Below are 20,988 nucleotides of genomic sequence, written 5' to 3'. Positions count from 1 at the left end.
ATTATTCAGTACTCACCTCCAAATCTTTAAATAACATGCTTTTCTTGCTCCCTGTTGGCTAACAAGTTATAGGCATTAACTACGACATTGCCACACTGAGAATGTCTCCCCTCTATCCTGTCACACATACACACATTTTATATTCTGCCTTTACTCCCAATATACAGCATAGCTTTGATCACATCAATGTTTAAATGTTTAGATTCCTATGATGAAGCCAGTGTTCTTTCCACGTAAGCCACATAGTCACTATTCTGTGATTTTTTTCCTATACATTTTTCCCCTTGAATTAAACTATATATTCTGTTTGTTTACATTCTGGCACTTATTAATTCAACTGCAATTTTTTCCTCCAGTCTCAAACTTCTGTCAAGATGCTCTCTGCACATCTGGGGCCCACAGTTTCATTTTCAGAGGAGAGAAAGCTGCACTGGGTGGTGACCCAGAACCTTGCACCCATCTCTCATCTAAGATTTCTTCTGTTTTGCCCTGAGCATCCTCTTTCCTCTCTCTGTGCTGGAGCTCCTGCTTCCTGACCTTCACCCAGTCTTCTTTGTTCTTTGCATGGAGCACATACTGCAGTAGCTTTCAGAGAAATGGTATGGTATGGGTGGTAAATCTTCATGTTGCCATACATGCCTGGGAATATCTTTGGTCTACCATCACATTTGGTTAACAGTTTGGTGGCTACAGAATGGTTGAAACCATTCTCCTTTAAAATTCTGAAGGCAATGCTCCATTGATTTCTAGCTTCAATATTGCTGTTGAAGAATTCAAAGTCTTCCTGATTTTTTTTGTAGCAAATAACCTATTTTTTAATCTTTGGGAGCTTAAAGGTTCTTTTCTTTATCCTCAGTGTTCTGAAACTTCACAAAGATATGCCTTATAATGGGTCTATTCTTGTCCACTGTGCTTGGGCACTTAGCAGATTTTCAATGTGGAAATGTAAGAACTTCAATTCTTGGAAATATTTTCATTTCAGTAATATCCTGCTCTCTGGATTCCCTATTTTCTCTTTCTAAAGTCCAACTATTTTGATATTGGAACTCCAGGACTGATCTAATTTTCTTGTTTTCTTTTCTACCTCTGCCCCTACACTCTTATTTTCTGGGAGATTTCAGCTTTATCTTCCAAGTCTTCTGAGTTTTAAATTTCTGTTGATATCATTTTTTTCCATCTATTTTCTTCATCTATTAGTCTCCCCAAAACTTCCCCCTTTGCATTCTGCCATCCAGCCATCTGCACACCACTGTCCATGTCCATGGGTCACTCCTACATGTTTCCGACCCCTTCCCCCTTTTCTACTATTCCCCACTTCATCACTTTCTCTGGCAGCTGTCCGACTTCCCTGCTTCCATGTCTCTGGTTCTGTTTTGCTCATTAGTTTATTTTGTTCATTACATTCCTCTTGTAAGTGTGATTATATGGTATTTGTCTTTCACCAACTGGTTTACTTCACTTAGCATAATACTCTCCACTTCTGTCCATGCTACTGCAAAGGGTAGGCATTTTTTCTTCTTTGTGCTGCATACTATGCCATTGTGTAAATGTACCAGTTTTTAAATCCATTCATCTACTGATAGATGCTTAGGCTACTTCCAACACTCAACTATTGTATAGAGTGCAGCTATGAACATAGGAGTGCATAAGCTCTTTTGATTTGGTGTTTTGGGATTCTTAGGGTATATTCCCAGCAGTGGAAGCACTGGGTCAAAAGTCAGGTCCAATCTTAATATTTTTCAAGGAAATTCCATACTGTTTTCAATAGTGGCTGCACCATTCTGCATTCCCACCAACAGTGTACTAGCGTTTCCTTTTCTCCACATCCTCGCAAATACTTGTTGCTATTAATGATGACCATTCAGACAACTGTGAGGTGATATCTCCTTGTGGTTTTAATTTGCATCTCTTTGATGGCTAGCGATGTTGAGCATTCTTTTTTGTCTGTGGGCCATCTATATGTCCTCCTTGGAGAAGTGTTATTCAGATCCTTTACCCATTTCTTAATTGCATTGCTTGTCTTCCTGGTGTTGAGTCCTAAGATTTATTTACATATTTTGGAGATTAAACTCTTGTCTGATGTATCATTGGCAAATATGTTCTCCCATACAGTTGGCTCCCTTTTCATTTTGATGATGGTTTCTTTAGTGGCACAGAAGCTTCTTAATTTGATGTAGTCCCATGTATTTACTTTTTCCTTTATTTCCCTTGCCCTAGGAGGTATATTGGCAAATATATTGCTACATGGGATATCTGAAATTTTACAGCCTGTGTTTTCTGCTATGACTTTTATGGTAGGTATCATGACTAATGTTTAAATCTGTTATCCATTTAGTTTATTCCAGTGTACGGTGTAAGTTAGTGATCTAGTTTCACTTTTTTTTTTTTTTGCATGCACCAGTCCAGTTCTCCCAACACCACTTATTGAAGAGGCTATTTTTTCCACTGTGTACTCATGCCCTCCTTGTCAAACATTAATTGACCATAGAGACATAGGTTTATTTCTGGGCTCTTCAGTTTTATTCTGTTGATCTGTGTCTGTTCTTAGGCCACTGCCAGACTGTTTTGATCACAGTAGCCTTATAGTATAGTTTCATAACAGGTATTTTGATCCCTCCAACTCTGTTCTTCTTTCTTACAATCCTGTGGCTTCAGGATCCTTTTGTTTTTTGTTCCAATAAAATTTTTGAAGTATTTATTCTAGATCTGTGCAATATACCATTGGTATTTTAATAGGAATTGTTTTAAATCTATAGATTGCTTTCATTAGTTAGTATACACATTTTAATATTAGTCCTTCCTTTTCAAGAACATGATATATGCTTCCACTTATTTGTATATTCCTCAATTTCTTTCTTCAGAGTTCTATAGTTTTCTGAGTAAAGATACTTTGCCTCATGGCTAAAAAATAATGGGTACATGATTTTTTGTTTTTGTTGGTATAGTAAATGTGATTTTTTTCTTAGTTTTTATTTCTGATAGTTCATTGTTCATATATGAAAATGTGATCAATTTCTGAATATTGACTTTGTAACCTACTACTTTGCCAAATTCACTTATTAGGCTGAGTAGTTTTTTTGGTGGAAGATTTTCCATGTACATTATACTGTTGTCTGTAAAAAATGACAGTTTAACTTCCTCCTTTCCAATTTGGATGCCTTTTATTTCTTCTTGTCTGATTGCTGTGGCTAGGATCTCCAGTACTACGTTGAATAAGAGTGGTGAAAGCAAACACCTTCATCTTTTTCCAGATCTAAAGTTTTTGCCCGTTGAGTATGATGTTGGCAGTAGGGTTTTCATATATAGCCTTTATTATGTTGAGATGTACTTCCCTCTATTCCCACTTGCCTCTCTTTTTATGAAAAATGGGTGCTATTTTATCAAATGCTTTTGCTTCTATTGATATGACTATGTGATTTTACCTTTCATTTAGTTTATATGATGTAGCATATTTATTGATTTGCGAATATTGTATCATCCTTGCATTCCTGCAATAAATCCCATTTGACCATGGTATGTGATCTTTTTAATGTATTGTTGGATCCTGATTGCTAGTATTTTGTTGAGGATTTTAGCATCTACGTTCATTAGAGATATTGGCCTGTACTTTTCTCCCTTTGTTGTGTCTTTACCTGGCTTTGTGATTAGAATAATACTGGCCTCATAGAATATGTTTGGGAGTCTTCCCTCCCCTTGAATTTCTGGTAATAGTTTAGAAGGGTAGGCATTAGTTCTTTGAATGTTTGGCAAATTTCACCCATGAAGCCACCTGGTCCAGGACTTTTGTGTGTCAGTTTTTGATAAGTGTTTCAATTTTGCTGGTTGTTATTACACTATTCAGGTTTTCTGATTCTTTCTGATTCAATTTTGTAAGATTACATGTTTCTAGACATTTATCCATTTCATCCAGGTTATCCTGTTTCTTGGCATATAGTTGTTAATAGTAATTTCTTACAATTGTGTACTTCTGTGGTAACAATTGTTACTTCTTCCATTTCTGATTTAATTTACTTGGGTTCTCTCTCATTTTTTCTTGATGAGTCTAGTTAATGGTTTATCCATTCTGTTTATCTTTTCAAAGAACCAGCTCCTGGATTCACTGATCATTTGAATTGGTTTCTTAGTCTCTATGTCCTTTAATTTTGCTCTGATCTTGATTTCTTCCTTCCCACTGTTGCTCTGGGCTTTGTGGTTGTCCTACTTCTTTTAGATGTAGAGTTAGATTTGTTTGAGATTTTCCTATCTTTTTTTAGATAGATCTGTATACTATGAACTTCCTTCTCAGGACTGTCTTCACTGTGTCCAATAGGTTTTGCGTTGTGTGTTCATTTTCATTTGTTTCCAGGCACTTTTTGATCTCTTCCTTGATCTCATTGTAAGACTGGTCACTATTTAATAACGTTGTTCAGCCTTCATGTATTTGAATCTTTTTGAGTTTTTTTTCCATGAGATTGGTTTCCAGTTTCAAGCCATTGTGATTCAAGAAGATGTCTGATATGATTTCAGTGTTCTGGGCTTGTTTTGTGTCCTAATATGTGGCCTATCTTAGAGAACGACCTATGCACATGTGAGAAGAATGTGTATTTTGCTTCTCTGGTGTGAAATGTTCTATAAATACCTATTAAATCCATTTGACTTAGAGTGTTTTTCAATTCAATACTTTTGTTGATATTTTGATTGGAAGATCTATCCATTGCAGACAGTAGGGTGTTAAAATAATCTACAGTGTCTGTATTGCTGCTTATCTCTTTCTTAAGCTCCTCCAAAATTTTATTTTTATGCTTAGGTGCACTATATTGAGTGCATAGATTAGGTCTGTCTGGAAAAAGTCCAGCAACTGTTAATAAAATGAGAATGGTTTGTGTGATATCAATGTAAACTGGCAACCAAGGAGAGTGGACTGGAATGTGCATGTATGAAGAACGATGACTTCACTGTACTAGTCTGTGGGGGCAATAGATGCCACTGAGGAGGCACATGCATTATGCAGCTGCCTCGTTGGAAATGACTGAGCAAGTAGAGCAACAGATCTGCATCAAATTTTGCATTAAGCTTTAACATTTCCCCACAGAAGCTATTCAGATGATTAGAAGGCTGCAGCCATAGACAACTGGTGACTGGCAGCTGCATCATGACAATGCACATCCTGTGCAGGTTTTTTTTTTTTGTGTGTGTGTGTGAAACATCAAATACCCAGATGATTCAGCTTCCTACAGTCCAGATTTGGTACCCTGTGACTTCTGATTTTCCCAAAAGTAAAATCACCTTTGAAAGGGTAGAAATTTTAGACTGTTGATGATAATCAGAAAAATATGACAGGGCAGCTGATGGTGACTGGAAGTAGTGTGTGAGGTTCCAACATGCCAACTTTGTAGAGGACAGAGTTGTCACTGTCCTATGTACAATGTTTCTTGTATCTTGTATCTTCAATACATGTGTCTATCTTTCATATTACATAGCTAGATACCTTCTAGACAGACCTCATATATTTAAAAGAGTTATATCCTCTGGTTGGACTACTCCCTTAAGTATTATGTAGTGACCTTCTCTGTCTCTTGTTATGGTGTGTTTCTGAAGTCTATCATATTGGGTATATGGATTGTTCCCACAGCTTTTTTCCCATGTTCATTTACATGGGAAATTTTTTCCACTCCTTCATTTTCAGCCTGTGTATATCTTTTGTTCTGAGGTAGGTCTTTTTTTTTTTTAAAGATTTTATTCATTTATTTTTAGAGGGGAAGGTAAGGAGAAAGGGAGAGAAATATCAATGTATGGTTGCCTCTCATGTGTCTCCCGCTGGGGCCTGGCCTGCAACCCAGGCATGTGCCCTGACTGGGAATTGAACTGCAATCGTCTGGTTCGCAGGCTTGTGTTCAATCCACTGAGCTACACCAGTCAGGTGGTCTTTTATGGGCAGCTATATGCAGGTTGTTTTCTTATCCATTCAGTTACCCTATGTTTCTCAATTGGAGCATTTAAGCCATTTACATTTAAGGTTATTGTTGGTAGATACTTATTCATTGCCATTTTCCCCTTTGTACCTGTGTTCCTCCCTTCTCACACTTCTTGTTTCTTCTTCTTAAAGCAGTCCGTTTAGCATCTGTTGCAATGCTGGCTTGGTGGACATGTATTCTTAGCCTTCTTCTGTCTGGGAAGCTCTCTATTTCACTTGCCATTTTTAAAAAAGATTTTATTTATTTGTCTTTAGAGGGGAAGGGAAGGAGAGAGGGAGAATATCAATGTATGGTTGCATCTTGTGGGTCCCCTGCTGGGAACTGGCCTGCAACCCAGGCATGTGCCCTGACTGGTCACTTGCCATTTTTAAAAGAGCAGTGCTGGGTAGAGTAGTCTTGGTTGCAGGTTCCTGCTTTTCATTACTTGGAATATTTCATGCTGATGCCTTCTGGCTTGTAGTGTTTCAGTTGAGAACTCTACTGATAAAATTGAACTTAATGGAAGTCTAACAACCAAGGAATTAAAGAAGAAACATTCATCTAGACCAGTAGGAAGGGCAGAGATAGGTAGCTACAGTGGAAGGGACCCATGGCAGGTGGCAGCTGGAGGACCAGGTGGTCCATTTTCATGTGGATAAACTGGGAAGAACAACTGGGGAGCAAGACTGACCACACAATCCAGGGTTCCAGTACAAGGAAATAAAGCCTCAAAACCCCTGACTGAAATAACCTGTGGAGATAGAGGTGACAAGAGAAACTTCCTACCTCACAGGAGAGTTCATTAGAGAGACCCACAGGGTCCTAAATGTACATAAAACCACCCACCCAGGGAATCAGCACCAGAAGGGCCCAATTTGCTTGTGGGTAGTGGAGGAAGTGACTGAAAGCTGGCTGAGAGCGGAGCCAGTGGCATTGTACTCTCTCGACTCCTCCTGCACATACAGTGCCAAAACACAGCAATGTGGGTTACCCCACCCTGGCAAATACCTAAGCTCCATCCCTACTACATAACAGGTGTGCCAAGGCAAAAAATATGTCCCAAATGAAAGAACAGATCCAAGCTGCAGGAAAAACACAATTAAGCAATGAAGAGATAGCCAATCTATCGGATGCACAGTTCAAAACACTGGTAATCAGGATGCTCACAGAAATGGTTGAGTATGGTCAAAAGATAGAAGAAAAAGTGAAAGCTATAAATAGTGAAATAAAGGAAAATGTACAGGGAACCAAGAGTGAAGGGAAGGAAACTGAAACTCAAATCCACAGTTTGGTATAGAAGGAAGAAATAAACACTGAACCAGAACAGAATGAAGAAACAAGAATTCAGAAAGTGAGGAGAGGCTCAGGAACCTTTGGGACAACTTTAAAAATTACAACATCTGAATCATAGGGGTGCCAGAAGAAGAGGAAGAGCAAGAAATTGAAAACTTATTTGAAACCCAATCTGGCAAAGGAAATAGACTTATCTCTGCCTGCTGGCCTGCTGTGAATCTTAAACTAGTTGCAGATCTGACCATTTCCATGAGGGCTGTTATTGGAAACAGGGGGCTGTGATTCCTGGATCTCCCATGGCAGATGCCTTTCAGACTTCAGGGAAGATGGCGGGTGTATTCCCCCTATCATGAGCCACTTATCTTAGTCTGTCAGGGATAATTTTCCTGTTCTCGGCAGGGCATGGTCCCTAGTAGGCTTCCAGAGCCCAGATTTTGGGACTGCTGGATGCCAGGAGGGTGTTTCTGTGGCTCTCCTGTGAGGAGGAAACACCGGTCTGTTTCCCAAATAGTGTATAGATTGGCTGCACCCTACCTCCAGTCTCTGATGACCCCTGAGTCTGTTTATGCTTCTGTCTCCTCAGCAAGGGTTAAGATGCAGAATGGGAGAAAAGAAAGAACCCCCACCCCTACCCCCCAAAAAAACACAGAACACCAAGACAGAGCAAAACTGAAGAAGGAACAAAAAAAGTTGCAGAGTGGAGCAAACAAGATTTCAGAGGTTGTGGCAAGAAGATTTCCAGAGGGTGGGGGGAGTGGCACCCCCCAGGGTAAGGTAATTGATTTTTCTCAAGGAGGGGCTAGCTCCCTTCAGGAAAGATGGCTGCTGCAGAGCTCAGGTATGTCCAGCCCCCCATATCCCATAGCCACTCTCCTCAGTGCCTCACACTCCAGACTCTCCTCACATGACTCCAGTCTAAATCACACTCCCCTTGCTGGGTCCCAAGGTGGGTAACTACAAGGACAAAGCCTGTGCTTTGCCCCTTCAAGGAGAAAAGAAAAAAATATGGTGGGTTTGTCTCCAGCAGTTTTCATCTCTCCAGAGAAGAATGCCCCCATGGTGCAGACTCATTGCTCTTCTGATCCAGATGTTCTAGGAATGTCCCTTTTGTGGGTTATGCAGACTCTCTTGTTGTATTTGAGTCCTGACTTTTATTGGCCCATTCAATGGTGGGAACTTTCTCCCTTCTGTCTGCCTAAAGAGCTGAACCCCTTCCATGACCACTTCTGCCTTAAGAGGGCTTCCATGTATGGGTTGGATCCCCAGTTGGGGCATGTACAGGAAGCCACCTATTGATACTTCTCTCTTACACCAATGCCTCTCCCCCCTCTCCAAAATAAACAGATTATATCTGGTATGCATTGTCTTCTTTCAAGTCTCATATCATCCAGCAGCAAAATTAACAATGGACAGTGGCAGGATGCTTGCACTGTTACCTCCAGTGAGTCTCAGCTTTCGGTTCCCACTGCTGTACTCCTGCTGCAGTCTCTGTAGCCAGCACCTCTCTAGCCACCTCTCTCCACCTCCGGCACTCCCAGCTCCTTAGCTAAACTACAGTCTCCTCAGTCAGACCCTGTCCCATTTGTGGTTCTAGCAGCACCCAGGGCAAGGGGGGTGACAGCCCCCTCCCTGGCAAGTACTGAAGCCCCTGGATCCTGGCTCCCAGGAGTGGCAGAGTGCGCAGTCCAGTCTGGGGTGGAGGGCACTGAGACAGGTGTGGCTGCTTCAGCACCTTCTTCCCAAGGAGGATATTGTAATTTCCTCTAATTGGCTCCTGCTCCAAATCTGTGTAGCAGGAGCAGCAGCAGTTCCAGGAGAGCCTGGGTCACCCATCCACAAGTACCCTTGCACGTGGGCAGGCACTTGTGCACACACAGCCACACATTCATCTGCATACATGCTATCTCACACCTGCTCTCACTCACACTCAGCTGGATTTTTGAGTTGATTGCTCTGTGGTTTAGCTGCAAGACTGATATGGGGCTGGGAGCAAGTGGATCGAGCTTTCAGCTACACTGCAGCCATCTCAGAACCTGGTACAATCCCAATATAATATTTTTAATTTCAAGTTATTTTCTGATCTCTAAATGTTCTTTCCAAATAATATTCTGTTATTATTTCATGGTACCTGTATTTTTTCTCTTTCTTGGGATATTAAGTGCTAGCTTCTTGTCTATGTTTTCTCCCCTCATTACATGGCACCCATTTTTCCCCAGCAGTTCTGTCTCGGTTGTCTGCTATTATGTAAGAGTGGAGTACTGAAGAGGTGATTGGAAGTTCTGAGATCATGAGGGTTGTCAACTTGAGCTTCACTGTGAGGAACCCTAGGTGTTGATATCTCTAGGTCCTTCTTTATGGACTAGTCAAGTTTCCCCAGAGATGATTCTTTCTTTTAATTGAGGTGGTGTTCACATACCATAAAACTCAACATTTTAAAGTCTACAACTGAGCGGCTCTTAGTACATTCAAATGTTGTGTAACTATCACCTCTATCAAGTTCCAAGATATTTTCATCATCCCAAATAGAAACCCTATGTCCATTAACCTATCACTTCCCCAATTCTCCCCTCCCACCAGCCCCTTGGACCACTGATCAACGGTCTGTTTCTATGAATTTGTAATTCTGGATATTTCATATAAACAGAATCATATAATATGTGGCCTTTTGTGTCTGGCTCCTTTAAGTTGGCATAATATTTTCAAGGTTCATCCATGTTGTTGCATGTACCAACTTCATTCCCTTTTAGGGCTTAGTAATATTCCATTGTGTGAATATACCATACTGTGTTTATCTATTCATCAGCTGATGGTCAGTGGGGTTGTTGCCACCTTTTGGCTATTATTAGTTGTGCTACTATGGACATCTGTGCACGAGTTTTTTGTTTCAACCTCTATTTTCATTTCTCCTAGAGAGTTATATCTCTCTTCCTCTATGTATGTGTGTGTATATGTGTAATGTATGTACACACATATACACATGTATATATGTATACATGCATGTATATATGTTTATATACATATATACACAGAGAGATATAGATATAGACATAGATATTGCTGGGTCATATGCTAATTGTATATTTAGCTTTCTGAGGGACCACCAGACTGTTTTCTACAGTTGCTGCAACATTTTATACCCCTACCAGCAATGAATGAGTGCTGCACTTTCTCCCAATCCTCGCCAACAGAGAAACTTCTTTCATGCTCCTACCTGGGAACTAAGGACCTGCTGTCAGAATGCTAGGAGTCAGCTAAAGAAATGAGCTGGGGTTCTCACAAGCCAGCTCACATCCATCACATCACTCCCCTGACCTACCCATATCCCCCCTCACAAAGAAATCTCTGTCAGAGTCCTCAGCTCCATAGAGAGGTAGAGGGGATCTGGGGAAGCTGTTTATTCTAAACAGACCTTCAGTTTATCTTACTCTTGACCCTTGATCCCACACACCTGGTACATCTTCACCCCAGAGTCCTTGAGTCATCTGGGGTTCCTGCAATGTAAAGCAGGCTGGTTACTGGACTCTCTACTGCTCGTTTTAGATTCAGTTTTCTCAAACTAATATATTTAACATTCACCTAGTAGCTTTCCAGCTTCCAAAAGTTTGCTGCAATGTATCCTTTCTCAATTTCCCTGTTCTTATGAGTTTATGCCTTACAAGATTCCCTTTACTGACATTTTATGGCTTTTATGGGAGGGAGACTTTGCATTTATATAAAGTTATTCCTACTCCCTGAGAGTAAAGTCAATGTCTTACTCCTGCAATAAATACCAGACACTGAACAAACCCTGGTTGAAATGAAAACACCCAAGCTTAGAGTAAAAAAAAAAACAGAAATAATGCATTTACCTTAAACCAAGTTATCAAATTCTTTGTATTTCATGGCATACTAGACACATATAGGTAGATTAGCATTTTCACTCACCTGTCTTTCTCGAGCGGATTCACAGTTGTATAAGAAAGTACCAAACCGACAACTATACAGATGATCCAAAATTGTTATCAAAAATCGTTCATTGAATTCAAAAGCTGTAGGGAACTAGACAAAAACAAACAAGCAAATAAAACATAAAAACTCTGGTTGATCTTTTATAGGACTGCAAAGAGGTGCATAAACTTTACCACCCTTTGCCTGCAAGGAAGGACAGCAGAGGCTGCAATTGGCATATGTCCCATACTCTTTTATTGGTGCTTTGCATAGGACTGAGAAGTTTAAATAAGGGTCAAGTAAAGGAATAAAAAAGAAATGGAGGAAAACAAGCTGTTTTTCTGGGTTTTCCTGAGTATACAGGGTAGTTTAATTATTTAAGGTATTATAAGTTAGCAGACACACCTATATACAAATGCTAGTATAAAATGGATGGAAAAGATAAATTGATATTGTCAATTCCAGTACTCCTTCATTAGTATAGTTAATATAGTTAAGTATTGAATTTTTAAAACTTTATTATGAAAAAATCCTAGACATATAAATAGTAGCGGAAATAAAAAGGGAAATCCGTGTACCCATTACCCGGCTTCAACAATTACTCGCATATGGCCAAACTGGTTGCAGCTCTTAGTTCTGTCCTGTATTATTTGGAGGCAAATCCCATATATTATATCAAAATATTTAAACATTAGGTTGAATGTATTTTTATCCTACATATCCCTTACCTGTTTTGACATTTGCCATACACAATCAATAAACTGGAGAAAAATAGGAGATCGGTCAGCATCTGCGTGGTTTTTATCACCATGACCTATTCTCTGAAATAAATTGATGGGTATAAAACTGAGAAATCATATAACTCACAAAATTTGACAATACAACTCAAAATCTGCTTTCCAAATGCCAGGTCTCTCAGAGAGTAAATAGTATATTTTTCCTTGGCAATATAGAAAATAATATAAGGTTTTGAAATAACAAAAATTAAGTATCTAAACTTTCATAAAATACCAATAGAAATTGGCAAATCATCATCATTTGTGAATGTAACAATTATTTCATTTGACTGGAATTTTGTCCAAGTCCTAGGCCACTACAGGTAGAAGGGACCCACCAAATTATCTTACAGAGTATTTTACCAATTACTAAGAGGCCAGTTATAAAGTTTCAGGACTTGAAACCATACATAAAAGGGTGTCACTATTATAATTAAAAGTAAGTATTTTCTCTCTTAAAAATATGACAAAAAAATCCTCATCATTTATTCATTTTCTAAACAATGATTCTTTTTACTTAAAAATATTATTCATACTACTTAATGAAATTTGGATGAAGGCTAAAAGGCTACACAGCAGTGTTTCTAAGTATCATCTGGAGAAGTTGTGAAAAATGCTTCTTCAAAGTGTGTCTGGAAACAAGACCTGGAAATAGGAATTTTAATACATTCTCTCAATTTTAAAAGTGTATCAGAGAAAAATAATGACAAAAGCCTTAGCTGAAAGTCTAGCATTTCTATAAAATATACTTGGCTTTAATAGCTATAATTTCAATTTGAACATTTCCATGCACACTCTTTGTTTTACTTTCAAGAGAAAGTGCAAATAGTGCACATGGATAAACATGTCTCCTAAAGAGACTTTCCAGCCCAATGCATCACACATTTTCAAACCTGTAAAGTGTTATTTATTACACTCCTCAGATTTTCTTTTTACATAACGAGATATGGTTTAACAATGAGGTTTTAAACCCCAAATGGCAATGATCTGACATTTTAAACATCAGCTTTATTATTTACTTACAGATGCAAATTTATGTCCAAAACTTATCCATTCCTTTTGTACCAATATTTCAAAACCTTCAATGCTCCGATAGAAACTGTCTAACATCAGCATGGCCAGGGATGTCAGCTGGGCAGTCCTGTCCCATCCATCACTGCAGTGCACAAGCACAGAGCTCTTCCCTGAAGAAACTTTGTCAGCTACTTGAATGGCCCCTGTCAAAACAAGCTAGCAAAGAAACATGCAAATCAGTTGGTAGCTGCAAGGTACTACTTCAATTTGAAATGGTAGTTTTTAACCCTAGAAAAAATCCCAAAGATTAAGAACCAGGAGCTGCAGGATCTGTTGTTCTTCCTCTACAGAAACTGCATTCAAATGCAACTAGATATTTTTACAAAAAAATACAAACAGCAAAAGAAAAACTGCATTTCAAACTTTTATTCACATAAGTGATTCTCTTAGTCTGCCGGGGCAGTCATAACAAAGTACCACAGACTAGGGGCTTATACAACAGACATTATTCCCTCCCCATTCTGGAAGCTGGAAGTCTAAGATCAAGTTCCAGGGAAGAACCTATTCCAGGACTGTCTCCGACCTTCTGCTAGTTCCTTGACTTGTGGCAACTTAAGGCCAGTCTTCATATGGTATTCTCCCTGTGCATGTGTCTCTGTGTCCAAATTTCCCCTTTTCTTTTTTTTAATTAATTTTATTTAGTTATTTTTCAAGTACAGTTTTTTTTGTCTATTTCTCCCATCCCAGCCTCCCCCGCCCCTTGCTCCCCAAATTTCCCCTTTTCTTAAGGACATCAGCCTTATTGGATTAGGGGCCCATGCTACTCCATTATGACCTCACCTTATCTAATCACATCTGCAATGACCCCAAGTTCCATTAAGGTCACACTCTGAGGTGCTAGAGGTCAGGACTCCACTATATTAATTTTGGGGGGACATAATTCAACCAATAACAGTGATAATATTAGAAAAATCAGTGGCCCAACCCGTCCAATCTACACCTTACAGGCCAGATGCAATAGAAATCATCTTTTAGCATATGTTTGACCCAGTTTCCTACTGTTGACATCATATAATATGGTATTTTTGTTACAACTAATAAACCAATGTTGATAATTATTAAAATGTTAAAAAACTTGTTATCTTATTTTTAAAAGTCCACGCTTCACTCAAATTTTCTTATTTTTTACCTAATGTCCTTTTTGTAATCCAAGATACCACATTATATTTAGTTGTCACAAGTAATATTTTTGCAATTCATTTTTGAGGATGATAAATTAAGAAAAAATGAAAGATAGGTAAAATTAAAATATGGTTCCTGATGAGCTGGAAAATAAAATTTGACTAGAAAATAATCTACCTTAATAATTCATCTATTTAAAGCAGGCTTTTTGTTTGTTTATAAAATTAAATGGCAGCTTATAAAAGTGTTAGTTTGCTTAGATCGCTGTTTTGCTTTTGAAAGAAATGAGGTTTTTGATGTCTTTATCCAGGTGAAGGACTGAAATAATAAAAACACAAAGTTTATTCTTTAAAATGAGACAATTTGAGATTTGTTTCAGTAAAAACAATCTCTCTCAAGGCCCTTGAGGGTCATACCCAATAATGGTTAGATAATAAACTGGCTATTCCTAAATAAACCTGAATGAAAGACTCAACTATTACTACTGGTGAGATGGAAACGGACATCTCTAAAGACATTAAAAATATTCAGAAGTTGATGTGAACTCTTTAGTTTTGGTAAGCAAATTTTAAGGAAATACAAAACTGCCAAATGCAGAATCCTATACTATAAATATTTCATCTCTCACTGTTCAATGTTTAAATTTAAGAATTAAAAAGTCTTGTTTCACTAAATAATTACTGATCTTTTAAAAATATACTTGCCTTGATATGTTCTAACCAATGAGTCGACTCCAAACTGGACAACCAGTGAGATTCTTCTACATTAGGATAAACAATGTCTTTGACTTTTTTTAAAGATTCCCGCATAACATGAATGTTATGAATGTCTAAGAAGAAAAGTTCGGTGTTATGATATGCATCATCACTTTCATATCCTCCTCCTGTTGCCTAAGAAACAAGATATACACACAATCAGTTGCATTTTCTATTTCTTTATTTTTCTAACTTTATTTTTCAATTATAGTTTATATTCAATATTACTATGTATTAGTTTCAAGTATACAGCACAGTCATTAGACTATTCATATATTTACAAAGTGTTCCTTTCTATATTTCTGGTATCTACCTTGCACCATATACAGTTATTAAAATATTATTGACTATATTTCCTATGCTGTACTTTACAGCCCCATGATTATTTGGTAACTACGAATTTGTACTTCTTAATCCCTTCACCTTTTTCACATAGTCACTCCATGCCCTCTTCTCCCTGGCAACCATCAATCTGTTTTCTGTATCTATGAGTCTGTTTTGATTTTGATTAGTTGTTTCTTTTGTTCTTTAGATTCCACATATAAGTGAAATCATATGGCATTTGTGTTTCTCTGACTTATACCACTTAGCATAATACCCTCTAGGTCCATTCATGCTGTCACAAATGGTAAGGTTTCATTCTATTTTATGACTAATATTCCATTGTACATATGTACCACAACATTTTCATCTACTTATGTATTGATGAACACTTGAGTTGCTTCCATATCTTGCCGATTGTAAACAATACTGCAACGAACACTGGGTGCTTATGTTCTTTCCAATACCTTTTTAGGTTTCCTCAGATATATTCCCAGAAGTGGAATCACAGGGTCATGAGACCAGTCCATCTTTAATTTTTTGATGACCCTCCATACTGTTTTCCACAGTGGCTGCACCAATGTGCATTCTCACCAATAGTGCATGAGGGTTCCCTTTTCTCCCCACCCCCGTTGACACTTGTTTATTTATTTGTTGATGATAGCCATTTTAACAGGTGTCATGTGACATCTCATTGTAGTTTTAATTTGCATTTATTTCTCTGACAATTAGTGATGTTGAGCATCTTTTCATATATCTACTGGCCTCTCTGAAGAAGTATCTATTCAGCCCTGGCTAGTGTAGCTCAGTGGATTGAGCCTGTGAACGAGAGGATTGTGGTTTGATTCCCAGTCAGGGCTCATACCTGGGTTGTAGGCCAGTTCCCAGAAGGGGACATACAAGAGGCAACCATACACTGGCATTTCTCTCCCTCTCTCCTTCCCTTCCCTTCCCCTCTAAAGATAAATAAATAAAATCTTTTAAAAAAGAAGTATCCATTCATGTCCTCTGCCCACTTTTTTTGTGGTATTGAATTGAATGAATTCTTCATAAATTTTGGATATTAACCCCTTATGAAATCTGTATCATTGGCAAGTATCTTCTACCATTCAGTACGTTGTCTTTTTGTTTTGTTGATGGTTTCCTTTGCTGTGCAAACCTTTTCGTTTGATGTAGTCTCATTTGTTTATTTTTTCTTATTTCCCACACCCAAGGAGATATTTCAGAAAAAATAATGCTATGACAAATGTCAGAGATTTTGTGTTTCCTACTTCATCAGTAACTTGTCCAAATATCTGAAAAGTTATTAGTTCTGTAAATTTCAACCCCAAACCTTGCAAGTTAGATACAATGACTAATGGGACTTGACTTTGTATCCAACACTAAGTCTCAACAACATTAGTCACACCTTGAGCTAGAAAAAGAATGGCAGGCTGGCAATCCTGGGGGGGTGGTATTTGTGAGAAAATATCATTTTCAAAATATTCTAGAATTTCTAGCTCTTCTTCCAGATATGGAAAGACAAGAACAAGTTCTGAATGGTCCTTGTTCTCCATGAGTTTAATAACAGTACTTTTCAGGGGGAGGCACTGGCTTTGTAATAGCACTTACAAGGAACACAACAGGCCAGAGGAAAACAAAAGGCTTTGGAGTCAGACAGACTGGGATAGACAGCTCAGCTTCAGCCCTTCCTTGCTGTGTAATGTGGGGAAAGGCGCCTAACCTCTTTAAAGCTCAGTGTCCTCTTCTGTAGAATAGAGATAATACTACCTAGGCCTCACAGGATTAAAAAATGCCATATTCTATAACAGCTAACACCAGCCACTGTTTATTGAGCCCCTATAATGTCCCAGATACTGTGATTTTTTTTGCTTCACATACTTTTATTTGTCATATCAATGCTACAAAATAGGTATTACCATTCCCATTTTGCAAATCAGAAGAAATGCTATATAACTATCCCCAAAGTCATGCAAGTAATCAGTAGAATGGAAGTCATCTGACTTCAACAACTGAATCGTTTTCTAGTGCACTATGACTGGCTGCTATGCAAACACCAAGGACAGAGCACTGCATAGTGGGACCTCAAAGCACAAAAGGTAAGAGGTAAGGAGGAGGTAGGACATCTGCCACATACCGCAGCACCTACAAGCCTTAATTGCTAGGGCAGTCATTACCACCTTCACAGCTTGGTGAAGATGCCTGTTTTCCACATAGACAAGAAGAAATGCTATGATTTGGTTTAGGAACCTAGCTGCATTCTCCTTAATGTTTTTAAATGCCATGAAACATGTGGCCTCTGGTTCTTTAAGAAAATTTAAATATTTGAGAGATTTGTGAAGAAAGCAATGTTCTATAAGCTGAAATGTAAGGATGCTAATTAGCATCATAAAACACACGAATGTGTGAACTCAGAAAAAAAAATATCATCAAAGCGACATTATGCTACCTTCAGAGTGTCTGTAGGAAGAGGACAGGGAAATGTGCTTGGAACTGAAGAGCAAAGGTGAAGGCACCAGAAAAATGTGCCACCGCTACTTTATGTCCCTTTCCTTTTTAATTATAACCATGGAAGGAATAAAAACTTGTAGCTCAGGATAGAAGGGCCAATATATCCTATGTTTTTTTCTAGGGTTAGTAACATAGAAATTCTCCTGCAGTAGAAATAAAGCTACCACTTGAACTTCAAACCTAGAGGCCTGTGTACAAGCCAGAAGCCTTGGTCTTCACAGACTCTAGGTATGAAGGTATATTTTATATATGTATATATATTTTTTTCTGAGCCCTTTAGACAAACTACATGTTTCAGTAAAGGAAAGTTCTTGTGGTGACCTTTCTCATCTTCTTTGCCATGCAAAGGAATCATCTCAACTTTGTTCTTTTTTTTTCTTCAATAATTCTTTTGCCTGTGTCTCATTTGCCCTGTTTCTTTTTCTATACCTCCCCAAGCAGCCTGGGGAAAGGGCTGGCTCAGGGTTTGACAGAAGGAAGACAAATAAATACTGTATTAAAAAGAAAAAGTCTTTGACTTGTGCACTGTTCTGCCTCCAATGTCTAGAAAACTTTGCATTCACTAAATGGTTGTTGAATCAGATATGTATTTTTAAAGGTTAACACAAATAGCAGCAGTAGTAAGTAGACAATAATCATTTTGTTGTTTTTAAAAAGTTATTAGCTAACGAATAAATAGACAAATGGTCCATCTCCTTCTTTTCTTGGTTATCCTTGCCTTAGTGAATGACACCTGGCAGCTCTGATTGGAGGTCATGACAGAGGTACTCCTATCCACCTGGCAGTCACTTTTGTGAACTGCAAGCCTGATATAGGGCCTAGGATGAAATGAGAAGCCTAAGTTTTGCTAGGTCTGCATACATATAATGCAGTGCCACATGTCATTCTCCCATAGACAGACAACCTGCTTCTCTTCACATGTAGTTTTTAAATAGTTACAGTGCCTTTCAAAAAGTTTTATAAACCATGGCTGGTGTGACTTAGAAGACTGAGTGTTGGCTTGTGAACCACAGGTGTGATTCCCAGTTAGGGCACATGCCTGTGTTGTGGGCCAGGTCCACAGTTGGGAGTGTGTGAGAGGCAACCATGCACTGATGTTTCTCTCCCTCTCTTTCTCCCTCCCTTCCCCTATCTCAAAAATAAATAAATAAAAATTTTAAGAAAAAGTATTATAAATATCTGATGATATGCAAAAAAAATAATAAAATATACTTACTACTCATCGCCAAAATTTCTGGCAAACATAGACATTAATACAGTTCCACTTTAGCCTGGCTGGTGTAGCTCAGTGGATTGAGCGCAGGCCTACAAACCAAAGGGTTGCCAGTTCGATTCCCAGTCAGGGCACATGCCTGGGTTGTGGGCCAGGTCCCCAGTAGGGGGTGTACAAGAGGCAACCACACATTGAGTTTCTCTCCCTCTCTTTCTTCTTCCCTTCCCTTCACTCTAAAATAAATAAATAAAATATTTAAAAAACATAGTTCCACTTCAATTTATCCCAGCATACTGCCCCAAAATTAAAGCAGCTTGATGATGGATCTTACCCACCCCTGGGTTTTATTTATTAGCTTGTTTAATTTAAAATAATGTGATGTTTCTTATTATATCTGGGGTTATGAATATATGAATATCCACAAGGGAAGAACAATTAGGTCCAAAGAGAACTGAAGTCAGAGGATAAAATCTATTAGTCAGGCATAGATTGAATTCTCAAAAGTGCAAATTCTCCATCTCTGGTTAATTTTGAAATATTCTTTTCAGTTTTCTTTTTGCAACACACCCAAAAAAGAACAACCCAGACTAACTAATATGATGACATAAAGGTCCAAGGGCCTGTTAATCTGGATATAGATGAGTAAGGGAGAGACAACAGCAAAAGAGGAGGGGGACCTGAGTGTGCTTTTAAAAGGATCATGCATGTTTCCATGTCTGTGGTTCTATTTTGTTCATTACTTTATGTTGCTCAGTAGATTCCTGTTATAGGTGAGATCATATGGTATTTGTCTTTCACTGACTGGCTTATTTCACTTAGCATAATTCACTTAGCATAATTCCCCAGTTTCATCCATGCTGTTGCAAAAGGTAGAAATTCCTTCTTTCTTTCTGCTGTGTAAGTGTCCAGAGAGGAGGAGGAAAGGGATAATGGTGGAAAAAAGGGGAAGGGACTAGACAAAGAACATGTAGGAATGACCCATGGACATGGACAACAGGGTGGGGACTGACTATGGGAGCAGGTGGTGGGATGGACAGGGGAGGGCAAAGAGGGAAAAACTTGGACAACCATAATAGAATAACAATAAAAATGATTTTAAAAAAGAATGAAAAATGACTTCCACTAAGATGGAGGCATAGGTGGAAACATTGTGCCTTCTCGCACAACCAAGTTTAAAAACAACAAAGTTTAAGCAACAAAAACGCAGTCAAAACACAGAAAATTGAACTATACAGAAGTCCGACAACAACAAACCCTTCAGCCAGACTAGTAAGAGGGGTGAAGCCAGCAGCGGATCAGGATCGGGCAGGAAGGATCCCCTGACCCAGGCGTGCAGGCAGCTGTGGGCATATCCCAGATATGGGGTAGCAAGGGGCGAAACCAGTGATGGCTCAAGGCGGCAGGCTGACCGAGGTCACACATTTGCACTCAGATAAAACAGAAGGAGCGAGCAGTGAGATAGACTGCGCAGGCCCCAGCGGCAGAAGCAGCAGAGGGGACCACCATTGCCCTTCTTTGACCCTGCCCCCACATACAGCTTCACAACCCAGCAACCTGGGTGGCCCCGCCCTGGTGAACACCTAAGGCTCCCCTACTCATACATAACAGGCACAAAGAGACCAAAACATGGCTCAAGAAGAACTCAAAGCCCCAGAGCCAATAACTCTAAGCAACCAACAAATAGCCAATCTATCAGATGCACAGTTCAAAACACCGGTGATCAGGATGCTCACAGAACTGGTTGATTTTAGTCACAAATTAGAGGAACAAATGAAGGCTAGACTAAGTGAAATGAAGGGAAAGGCACAGGAAACCAATAGTGATGGAAAGGTAACTGGGACTCAAATCAAGGGAGTGCACCAGACGAAAGAAAAAAATGACCAAACAGAAAAGAATGAAGAAACACAAATTCAAGAAAATGAGGAGGGGTTTAGGAACCTCCAGGACATCTTTAAACATTCCAACATCTGAATTATGGGGGTACCAGAAGGGGAAGAGAAAGAGCAAGAGGAAAACTTATTTGAACAAATATAAAGGAGAACTTCCCAAATCTGGCAAAGGAA

General features: G+C 38.8%; 1 protein-coding gene across 13 annotated transcripts in view; it reads right to left on the bottom strand.

Annotated features, from left to right (window-relative positions):
• Positions 1–20,988, bottom strand: part of MTM1 (myotubularin 1) — a 138,442-nt gene that overhangs the window by 9,384 nt on the left and 108,070 nt on the right. For all 13 annotated transcript variants that reach the window (XM_037153381.2, XM_037153379.2, XM_037153380.2 and 10 more), the window contains 4 exons: positions 14,830–15,015; positions 12,953–13,159; positions 11,882–11,974; positions 11,151–11,264 (listed from right to left, as the gene is read on the bottom strand). In XM_037153381.2, coding sequence (XP_037009276.1) covers positions 11,151–11,264; positions 11,882–11,974; positions 12,953–13,159; positions 14,830–15,015 — 600 coding nt within the window. The remainder of the gene's footprint in view (positions 1–11,150; positions 11,265–11,881; positions 11,975–12,952; positions 13,160–14,829; positions 15,016–20,988) is intronic.

The sequence above is a fragment of the Artibeus jamaicensis genome, unplaced genomic scaffold (genome assembly GCF_021234435.1).
Source record: "Artibeus jamaicensis isolate MK-2021 breed Jamaican fruit bat unplaced genomic scaffold, CSHL_Jam_final contig_554, whole genome shotgun sequence".
Classification (NCBI taxonomy): Eukaryota; Metazoa; Chordata; class Mammalia; order Chiroptera; family Phyllostomidae; genus Artibeus; species Artibeus jamaicensis.
This window is presented reverse-complemented; position numbering and strand designations above follow the sequence as displayed.